This window comes from Megalobrama amblycephala, linkage group LG1 (genome assembly GCF_018812025.1).
Source record: "Megalobrama amblycephala isolate DHTTF-2021 linkage group LG1, ASM1881202v1, whole genome shotgun sequence".
Classification (NCBI taxonomy): Eukaryota; Metazoa; Chordata; class Actinopteri; order Cypriniformes; family Xenocyprididae; genus Megalobrama; species Megalobrama amblycephala.
Window position 1 is genome coordinate 49998158 of NC_063044.1, and position 11355 is coordinate 50009512.

At 37.1% G+C, this 11355-nt stretch overlaps 1 protein-coding gene across 1 annotated transcript; it reads left to right on the forward strand.

Moving 5' to 3' along the window:
- The first annotated feature begins 1770 nt into the window (after nt 1–1770).
- Nucleotides 1771–10431, forward strand: si:dkey-68o6.5. Its single transcript, XM_048198876.1, has 9 exons — nt 1771–1945; nt 5307–5485; nt 5739–5837; nt 6025–6176; nt 6285–6332; nt 6558–6741; nt 8801–8847; nt 9307–9388; nt 9907–10431. The coding sequence occupies exons 2-9, from the start codon at nt 5320–5322 to the stop codon at nt 10260–10262; spliced, it is 1134 nt and encodes a 377-aa protein (XP_048054833.1). The 5' UTR covers nt 1771–1945; nt 5307–5319; the 3' UTR covers nt 10263–10431.
- The last annotated feature ends 924 nt before the right edge of the window (nt 10432–11355 follow it).

Below are 11355 nucleotides of genomic sequence, written 5' to 3' on the forward strand. Positions count from 1 at the left end.
CTCTTTTTATAAATTAGAATTGTCAAAATACGTTTATAAAGGAAAAATTAACGTAAGAAATTCGGAAGGCAAACTAATCAATTATGTTTCCTGTTACTGAAGAATGATGTTGCGCAAATGCGCATGCACAGACAACACAAAATGAGCGAATTTAAAGATGACTCAGTGAGTCATATAAAAGATTAATTCAAAATTAAGGAATCAAATGACGCAAATAGTCATTTTTCTGGTTATTAATTTAGCCAGTAATGCTTAGAAAAATCGAACTTACCTTTTGCTTGGTTTTGAAGCCCAGGATGAAAAATACTGTCGTGTTGTGAAGCGTGGTGTATCGCTGACACTGTCAGTGCTAAAGCTTGTACTTGGAAAGTTAACGTTACTTGCCGCACCTCTTGAAGGAGAAATCAGACGTCTCATTTCATCATCTGTGGCACCAGCCACATCAGAAGTGTTTGTTCTAGGTGGCTGTTGCTGACAAGATGGCGTTTGCCATTTCGCTGAGTTGCTGTGCAGATTTTAAAATGTTTTGATCATTTATCTTCAAATCCTAATTCAGGAAAATGTCATTGGCGTTGGGGAGGGGAACCACAGTTGGTATGAAAACGGCGCCAAACATGTAGCCAATCAGAACCCACGAATCAGTCTCTGGCCGAACAATAAATGCACGTTTGGTGTATTTCTTCTTTTTACTGCAGACTGTAGAATGAAATAAATCACCCTTTAGTGGATGTATTGCTGCAGGCATAAATGAAATAAAACATTAACCGTGGCCTTACTAGAGTTGACAAAAGGCCAAATAACTTATAAAATATATGTTAATAGTCAAATGAAATGGTCAAAATGTTACCCTAACTAAATCATAAACATAAAATACTTAAAAACTCAACTTATGTTGCATTATAATCGAATATATTTAACTAAATTGAGACGGAGCATAAGTTTACCCACCCATAGCGTGCAGTAAACATGGTAACTGCTGTGTTGCGTCATCTCCCGTCTTATCGAACATTTTTGCCTGCAGATCTCACACAACCCACATGAGGGCACCAGTAACGTGAAATTAACCGCTGCTGAATTTATAAGAATTCACAATAAAACTAAATACAATCCTGTTACACCCCTGCTGAAAAATCCAGCTAAAACCAGCCTAAGCTGGTTGACTGGTCTTAGCTGGTTTAATCTGGAAGTAGCTGGTTTTAGCTTGTCTCCCAGCCTGGCTTAGCTGGCCAAGCTGGTCTCCCAGCCTGGGTTAGCAGGTGTTCAGCTGGTTTAAGCTGGTCAAAAGTCAAAACCCCTCTAAAACCAGCTATGACCAGGCTGGGAGACCAGCTACCAGCCTGACCACGCAGAGAAACATGGATTTGCAGTTATTATTTTGTGTTAAAATGTTGGATTTTGAGGTAAAATAATACCTTATATTGTATTTTTATATAGCCTACTGTGTGATAACTCATCAATTAAATAATTACAATATTCTGCATAATTGGGTGTTTTTAAATAAGCGCTGACAAAAACAATACAAGTTTTAGGGCTGGACGATATGACGAAATATATAACTGATATAAATGATCACGATTTAGACCTATATATTGTAGTTATATAAAGTGTTTACAGGCAGATTTGCTTTATGCGGATTTCCCCAACGTCGAAATCAGGTTTCTTTGACATGTCATTAAGGAACACTTTCGAGTCTAACCTTTAGTGTAGTCGTTTGTTTTACACACGTTTTCGCAGTTTCCTCTATTAAATCCAGTCATGCAGCAGGTTCTTTTGCCACTCAGTCCAGCTGAGGGAGCGCGTTCCGGCAGGAAAGTGATGTCGATGCATTCCCTCTATACACGCCCCCCTCCATGCTTCTCCTGCTCCCACTCCCAGCCTGGATTCCTCTCGTGTGCAGCAGTCATACGATACTTCAGAATACTCCGCTGTAGCTGTGGAGTTTGAGGTAAATATCAAGCTAATGCTTGTTGCTGTATTTGAATTTGTGTTTTGTTGAAAAGGGCATCCCGTTTTCCAAGTTACTGGACTATAATGATATCTAAAAAGACTATTATGATATCTTGTTAAATGCTAAAAGAACGCTTGCTGATCTCTTCCAATGCAAGTATCGTTTGTAGCTTTTGCAACAAAATCAAGAAAGCACAAATATTACCTATTTGTAAGTGAATATTTCAGGGGTTTTTCCATTATACTTTTCCCAAAACAAACAGTCCAAGATGCAAGTGTCTGCTCTGTTTATGTTAGGGGTCGTTAACACAGAACTTATCTTTGCATTTCTCTGCGGTGCTTTTCCGTTGTTTTTCCACGTATAGCACGTGCTAGACGAGCATCTCGCGTCTTTGCAGCGTTTGGCTCATGACACGGTGTTGTAGCATCGCGGCGCACAAATTAAATTTGTTCAACTTTCAAAAAAAAAAAAAAAAAAAAAAAACGCGCCTCGAGAAATTCCAAGGTAGCGTGATCAGACATTTCCGGTTTAGTGCCTTGGCCTGTCGGTACCAGAGCAATCATATAGTAATTATTTTCACCAACAGAGGGGGCTTACGTCCACACCGATTACCTGGTCGCGTCGTTCTGTGCTGTTTTCGAAATGCATACCCTCATTCATTATTCACTAACTCTGTCATGAAAACTAGCATGTATAAACCTTAATTAAACAATTTAATAATCAAGCAAAACTGAATTTATACCTGAAGCCACACTGGGAAGTGGATGGATGATTCAGTTGCGGGCGCCATCTTCTGGTCAGACGCGGGAATCCATTCGGCGCGCGGAGCGACTCTCATATTGCATTATTTTGGGTATTCTCTAGCCATTGAATGTTCATCGGTTGTACACTCGTTATTGCGGTGCATTATGGGATTGAACGAGTGCACTTGGTAATGTCTACTGGTTTCGGACACCACTACAAATGGCTATGTCAAATAGTGCCCTATTTAAAGGGTTAGTTCACCCAAAAATTAAAATTCTGTCATTTATTACTCACCCTCATGCCATTCCACACCCGTAAGACCTTCGTTAATCTTCGGAACACAAATTAAGATATTTTAGTTGAAATCCGATGGCTCAGTGAGGCCTTCATAGGGAGCAATGACACTTCCTCTCTCAAGATCCATGAATGTACTAAAAACATATTTAAATGAGTTCATGTGAGTACAGTGGCTCAATATTAATATTATAAAGCGACGAGAATATTTTTGGAGCTCCAAAAAAAACAAAATAACGACTTACATTGTGATGGCCGATTTCAAAACACTGCTTCAGGAAGCATCGGAGCGTTATGAATCAGTGTATCAAATCAGCGGTTCGGAGCGCCAAAGTCACATGTTTTCAGCAGTTTGGCGGTTTGACACGTGATGTGAATCATGATTCGATACACCGATTCATTGTGCTAATAATTAGCGCCAGGCTTATTCATTGGTTGTTGTAAGTCGTGAAATGCTTGAAAACCATGAGAAGAAAGTCTCAAAATCCAAATGAATCAAATGAAATTGACTTAGAAAAGACATTAATGAATGCACACGTGTCACCTGATCCACAAATGCACATCTTCTTTGTTGCATGCACGAATTCTGATACAGTATACAAAAGAAAACATTTGTATTCACAAAAAAGTCTCTTGTACAAATTGCTACACATTAATTTAAAGGGTTAGTTCACCCAAAAATGAAATTTCTGTCATTAATTACTCACCCTCATGCCGTCCCAAACCCCTAAGACCTTCATTCATCTTCGTAACAAAAATTAAGATATCTTTGATGAAATCTGAGAGGTTTCTGTTCACCAAGAGAAAGCAACGTAATTACCACTTTCAAGGTCCAGAAAAGTAGTAAAGACATCGTTAAAATAGTCAACGTGACTACAGTGGTTCATCCTTAATGTTATGACGGGAGAGAAGAAATTATTGAATAAAGTTGTTAGGTTTTGAAACCCATGGCTTTTCTAGGTCTAGAAATTACGCATTCATAACAAGGCTATCATTATATTCAGGTATTTATTCAAGACTGTGAGAACCAAATATACACCAATCAGGCATAACATTGTGAACACCTTCCCAATATTGTGTTGGTCCCCCTTTTGCTGCCAAAACAGCCCTGACCCATCGAGGCATGGACTCCACTAGACCCCTGAAGGTGTGCTGTGGTATCTGGCACCAAGATGTTAGCAGCAGATCCTTTAAAGGGATAGTTCACCCAAAAATGAAAATTTGATGTTTATCTGCTTACCCCCAGGTCATCCAAGATGTAGGTGACTTTGTTTCTTCAGTAGAACACAAATGATGATTTTTAACTCCAAACATTGCGGTCTGTCAGTTGTATAATGCATGTCAATGGGAACTTTGTCTATAAGAGTAAAAAAAAACATGCACAGACAAATCCAAATTAAACCCTGTGGCTTGTGACGACACATTGATGTCCTAAGACACAAAACGATCGGTTTGTGCGAGAAACTGAACAGTATTTTTTATCATTTTTTACCTCTAAGACACCACTATGTCCAACTGCCCTCCACATCCGGTTAGTGAGGTCTGAACGCGCTCGATTGGAGGCTTGTGTTGGTAACGTAGAAATCACATGACCAATGTCAAACAAAACCTCACTTTCTGTCCAATCACGTGTGCGATTCACTTTGCATGTTGGAAAGTTCGAACCCCCAGATCTTATTTTAGTAGGTTTTCATTCAGACCCAGTCATACAAGTAGTTTAGAATACAATATATTTTTCTGGAAAATAAAATATTTTCCATATGCAATTCATATAGGCTGTGTGTACATTATTTTTCTATTACATCATATTGATATTCATACTGACATTAAAAGCCACAGTTTAATGGGTAAATGAATTTATCACAGAGAGAAATTCAATACACACAACACACACATGCACCGTTAGGCTTTTATTTGAGCTTAACATGAAACTATCTATGGAATGTGTGGTGGCTGCTTCATCCGACGAAGCTTCTTTCACAGGGTTTGGCTGCTTTATTTTTTACTAAACACCAGATGGCGCTGTTTTCGACTCTCGAAGCTTTAAATCTTTTCCCAGAACAATGAGGGGAAAGCCTCAGTGCTTCATGAGGCTTCATTTGCCCATCATTAACAAGAGCTGCAGTTTTGGAGATGCTTTGACCCAGTCGTCTAGCCATCACAATTTGGCCCTTGTCAAACTCAAATCCTTACGCTTGTCCATTTTTCCTGCTTCTAACACATTAACTTTAAAGACAAAATGTTCACTTGCTGCCTAATATATCCCACCCAATAACAACCAATTCTGAATATTCACGACTAAATGATGGCTGTGTTTTAGAGACCCACTGGACATGGATTTATTCAGAGATTCAGAGCTGGATTTGGGCAGGAATTCAGAATCTCGCTGGCTGAGCGAGATGGAAAAAAGTAAAGGAAAACAAAGGGAAAAAAGAAAGATGAATCAAAAAAATGGTAACAAGAAGAAAAAATTCAGAAGTAAATACTCCAGCCTTCCAGGTAAGCATAAACAAATGATATATAGAATTCCTATTTTAAACTTTCAATAAAGATGAAATAAGTTGAGGCTCATTCACAAATCCAATCAAGTAAAGTAAATATGACACAACATTTGCCTCTTGTAGACCTGATGAAGATCAATGTTGCATCAGTTACGAAGCAGACTAAGCCTGAATGTGAAGGAAAACTGCTCAGAAACTGATCATCATGGATCTGAAGAGTAATTTTAATTTTTTATTCTATTTCTTTTAAGACCTAAGAGAGGTTTTTCAAGAGGTCAGAGATAAGAAACAACTGGCTGTTCGTTGTGGGAAAATGGCAGGTTGTCTTCACAGAATGAAGTATGACATTGGTATGTTTTAGGAAGCTTTATTTTTTTACATTATGAGATCAAATTCAATTGCATGTTTGTTGTCTGAATAATACACCATATTTTTTTAATATGTACCTGAATGCTAGTCTACTGTGATCCAATGTTTTAACAAACATACATGCGCACCCATTCACATGTTCTGTATCGTGTTTCTCTGTCTTTTAAGGAGAGAATTGTATTTTATGTAGAGGGAAGTGGTATAGTCCCACGCAGTTTGAGGCGATTGGAGGAAAGAGGCAAAACAAGAAGTGGAAGTTTAGCATCTATTACATGCCATCAAATGGCTTTCAGCAAGTGCAACTACTTGAACTCATAAAGGTATGTATGTAGTCTGGATGTATACAATTTGTTACATTTTATGAACATATTTGAATCTCATTTTACTGGTCCTCATCTGGTTTAAATTAACTCTCCTGTTTTTCTTAGAGCGGGGTTCTTCCAGAGTTTGGACACCCGAGGGAGTCATTTAAACAGGTATATTGTATATACAGTAACAAAACAAAAGTAATAAGCCCATAAGCCATTAAACAAACCATCTTTATATTATGTTGTAGTTCAAACTGTCAGCATTATTATTTTTAATATGCAAATTTTTTGATATTTTTGACTTTTTTTTTTGGTTTATAGATGACTTTTGACAATAATGACCCATTAAGGTATGGCATGTTTTAATATCACTACCACTTTATTTTACCCTAGGTGACGCAGACGGACAAAGGCAGTGCAAACTCAAAGGCAGTGCAAAATATGATGAGGAGGAGTGAATTAATGAATGCCTTAAAAGGTTTTCCAGAGTCCTGGAAAAGATTGTTTTCCAAGACTGTTTCAATACCTGTGTGTGGAATTGAAGAGAAGACACTGCAGAAGGAAACAATCCACCCAGGTGAATTTGAATTAGTATTGTACATTCCTTGTCTTTTACCACCCACTGCTACTTAATAAGAAATAAGTGCAGTTAGAGTAGCAAAATATATGGGAGAGCATTGCTGTGGTGTGACTATATTGAATTGCAATAGGAAATGCTTCAATTTAATTTTTTTTAATAAACTTTTTGTTATTCTGGTTGAAACTCTCTTCACATCCTGATAGTAATTAATAACAGAAGTGGTCTAAAAATAAAAAAAATATATACATATATCGTCTGTGGAAGTCTTGGGACCAAAAAATGTTCGTCCAGTTATTGCATTCGGTCTGAATGCAATGATTGGACCACAAACAAACAGCAGCCACCTTTTATAGTTCCTCCTGTACAAAAACATTGAGCTTATGCTGCTTTCGTGCCATGTTGTAACCATAGAGAAGGCAACCCGTCATGATCTACTCAGAGCTGTTCACGTCTTCAGACTCGAATTTATACGTTTCTATGTCAACAAGATCAACGCTGAAATGATTCTGCAGCAGCAGTCATGTGGTACAAGAGCTCTCTAAGTTGTTTATGTTCATTATTATTGTAATGTTATGTGCTTTGAGACATAAGGTCATTTAACTCTGTCTCTTATGATGCCTTGCTGAATCTGCTCTTCTTGTCATGTGTTTAGGAGGAGGCGTGGCTTTGTTGAGGGCTCTGAAGTGATCTTATACTTTCAAAACTAGCTTGCTATTGCTAGCCGCTCCAAAATTGCCTACCCTACCTTTAATGCTGAATCAAAACTAGTTAGCACACAATTTATAATTGAAAGGGTTTAATAACAGTATTTGGTAATGGTTACACATGGATTGATTACAAAATAGATGTATAAGATAAAACATACAGTTAATAGTCTAAGTCTAAGAGACAAAGTCTAAGTTTATAAAGGAAAAGAGAAAGGCCCTGCTTACACCTGGTATTAAGGTGCATTTAGTCGATCGGATCACAAGTGGACGACACAAAATACAGGTGTAAATGGGTTCTAAAACATTGAGTTTGTCCACTTTGGACCACTTCCAGAGGTTAGTCAAAAACGCATTCGACTGGATTGCTTTCGTAGTGTAAACGCACATGTTAGCTTCAAAAGACCGCCTACTCTCTGCCTACTGACCTAATGCGTAATCGTGGGAAGCACGCTAGCCAGACAGGATTTAAACTTTCTCGGCTGAAGACCCATGTTTCGTTGGGAGAAGAAATTGTACCAAGCACAATAAATAATCTCTCTTACCATTCCGGATTTCTATTACGCTCACCGTGTTCGTCCGGTCTTGCGGCTATCAGAGCAGAAACAAAAGCTGCTGCACTCCAAACGTTTTCCGTCATCTCCTTTAACATTCGTATGTGAATTGCGTGAGCTTCTTTTGTCCATTAGATCGTAAGATCTGAAAAAGTGGACAAAAGAGATGGATTAAAACACCAGGTGTAAACGGGTATGTGTCTCCCTTGTCTACTTGTGATCCGAACGACCAAAATGCATCTTGATATCTGGTGTAAACACTACAGGGCCAAAGAGAAATGCCATTGAGGAGTCTGGCTTATGGCCTTCAATCCAGTTTTCCAGGAAGGCAGAGCTCAGGTAGCAAGAAAGAGCAAAGACCCAAGAAAAAGAGCCAAAGAAAACAAACCGAGCAACAGTTACAATTTTCATTGATTCGTTCCTTGATTATGTGACTAAAAACGAGAGACATTCAAACTGACCACTCAGCAGATTACAGCTTCCCCCTGTGACAGTTACACACATCTTGACTTATAGTCCTTGATCACTGTCATCACTTCTGTTATTTTAGAGGCCCATTAACACTGCGCCGACGGACGGCAAAAAGCGACTTCATCGGGTTTTGTCTGATCAGTCTTTTACCTTTGTCAGCGTTGGTTGGCTCTTGTTTTCGGCGATTGAACATGATGAATCAGCATTTGTTGGGCCGTGGAATGTCTGAAAGTTAAAGTGTCAATGTTTTATATTTATATTTTATGTGGTCATCTGCGTTAACTGCCCCTAAAAATGATATGGCTTTTGTTTTTCTACCACAAACAGACAGTTCTTCGGATGAATCCGTATCTGTTGCCGAAAGAGTGAAAATGGTGAGATTTGTATTAATTTACTGATAAATTGAAAAACAATATTATTGTATATGTAATGCATTATAATATATTGTATATGAGTTTAACATATAAATGATGATGATGATGTATTATCTAAAATATTATTAGGAGATATTATTAATTATTAATATTATTATTAATAATAATAATATTGAAGGGATGTCATAACAGCAGTAGACTCTGCTTAATCGCCTATAGTTGAATCAACAACTATATAAATTATAATAATTAATCTATAAAATAACAACAATATAAGCAATATAAGGGTAATCCAGCTCAATTTTTGAGGTAGTCATTATATCCCAAATAACTAACTTTAACTTTACCATTTACCTTCTCCCTCAGTTACTGAAATGTACCCAGTTATTTTGCCCACATATCTCCCATTAACAAACAGACTTAAAACATAATTTAAATATTCTTTCTTTTTCACAACAGAAAAGGAGAGAATCTGTGAATTCAACTGAAACTGTCAGTAAAAAGACCACAGAACCAGTAGGATCTACTTCCAGTGACAGAGGTTAGTGAGCTTCTTATCTCTTTATATCATGATATATATTTCATATTATATTATTACTTTGATTCTTAAAATCCCCTTTATTAGACTATGAAGGTCTGTGACTTTGGTCACTTTCACATCTCTTGTTTCTGCTTCTCATTACAATAAGAATATTTAAGTATTGCCCAACTGCCTTCCTGTTTTTTTTTACTTAAATGTATTTTCAAAGTTCAGACTTTGTCTAATCGATTTGTTTGTGCTACTCATCCTCATGATTTATCTCAATCAGATGATTTAATTCATATCTGTTGATGATATGAATATAAGAACTATTGGTATATATGTATTTAATAGTAGCTTGTGCCAATTTAAGCTTTTAAAATATTTGATCAATTGTACAGCAGTGTTGACTTAAGTTTGAGTTTCTGCTGATATTAAAGAGCTGGGTAACTGATAATTAATTGTGTTTGTATTGTTACATGAATCATACCACAATGAAATGGTTTTAATTCACACTATTTGTGCTTCCCCAAACCAAGATTCACCTGCACGTCCTGTTGATACCTCAGAACCTGGTGTCTCTCCTGTCGTAGAGGAGGCCGTCCAAACCACAAATGACCCAACGGGAGCAGCACAGCTCAGCTTCAGCGCTTCTCCTGCTGAATGGCAGAACCCTGTTGCTTCTGAAGAGACTCAGGAGGAAACAAGGCAGCTGCAATTATATGAATTTCTGGCAAAAGAGTTTAATACCATCAATAACACACTGCAATCAATTGATTTGTCTTTAAAGAAGCTAGTGGAAAAGCAGTCACATGACTCACTGCCTCAATACATCAGTGTAACTTCTGCTGTTATAGAAAATCCTCAGATTCACTCCTTAGTCAAACAAGAGTAAGTCACGGATGTTGTAACGACTTGTTTGTGATTGTGGTGGAAATGATGGTTTGAGATTAGTCAACAACAGTCTGATGATTAAACATGTATATATCTTAGCTAGGTAACTAATACATCCTTTTCTTTTTAATGTGCAAGAGCCAAGAAATAAACATCTCTTTTGATAATCATTTGCTGTTTTTGTCACATATTACAACATGAAAACACAGAAGACAAAACTTTTTTTTCTGTCACTGCTTAATGTGAATGCACTAGGTAAAAGTCTGTTTATTTATCATTTTGTTTATTCTTCTCTCTGTTTATGGCCAGTAAACCTTCAGACTTTCTTTTCAAAAATTGTAAGGAATAGTCCACTTTCAAATAAACTTTTCCTGATCATTTACTCACCCCCATGTCATCCAAGATGTTCATGTCTTTCTTTCGTCAGTTGAAAAGAAATGAAGGTTTTTGATGAATTATCCTCCTTAATAAAAGCTTATGTCTTATGTCCTACGCCTTCCCTGTTCTACTTACGGGAAAAAAAAAACAAACTGGCGCCGCGTTCGTTCCATAAGTTGAATGTAATGTAATGTAAGCTTTTTGAAGAATATGGAAAGCGGAAGCACGTTGCAAGGCGATATTTTGTGTTTATAAAGCATATACAGTTGTATTTTTGTAGAAAATAACCAATCGTTTCGCTAGACAAGACCCTTATTCCTCGTCTGGTATTGTTCAAAGCCCTTTGAAGCTGCACTGAAACTGCTGAAATTTTGACCTTCAACCATCTGGAGGCCATTGAAGTCCACTATAAGGTGAATAATCCTGGAATGTTTTTATCAAAAACCTTAATTTCTTTTCGACTGACAAAAGAAAGACATGAACATCTTGGATGACATGGGGCTGAGTAAATTATCAGAAATATTTTATTTAAAAGTGGACTAATCCTTTAAAGCTTTTCCAAGTTGCCGTTCAAATTTTGTCATGACAAACATTGCTTTTCTAGTTAATTAGTTATTAGTAGAAGTTATTTTTAATTTAATTTTAATTCTACTATAATTTTGATTCATTCATTCTGCATGCTGACTCGATTCAAACTCAGCAACTGACTTTGGATT

Bases quoted from the DNA above. Each gene is read 5' to 3' on its own strand.
- si:dkey-68o6.5 (XM_048198876.1), top strand. From the start codon at position 5,320: ATGGATTTATTCAGAGATTCAGAGCTGGATTTGGGCAGGAATTCAGAA. The intron at 5,838-6,024 runs GTATGTTTTAGG...CTGTCTTTTAAG, and splicing joins CAGAATGAAGTATGACATTG to GAGAGAATTGTATTTTATGT. The intron at 6,333-6,557 runs GTATATTGTATA...ATTTTACCCTAG, and splicing joins CGAGGGAGTCATTTAAACAG to GTGACGCAGACGGACAAAGG.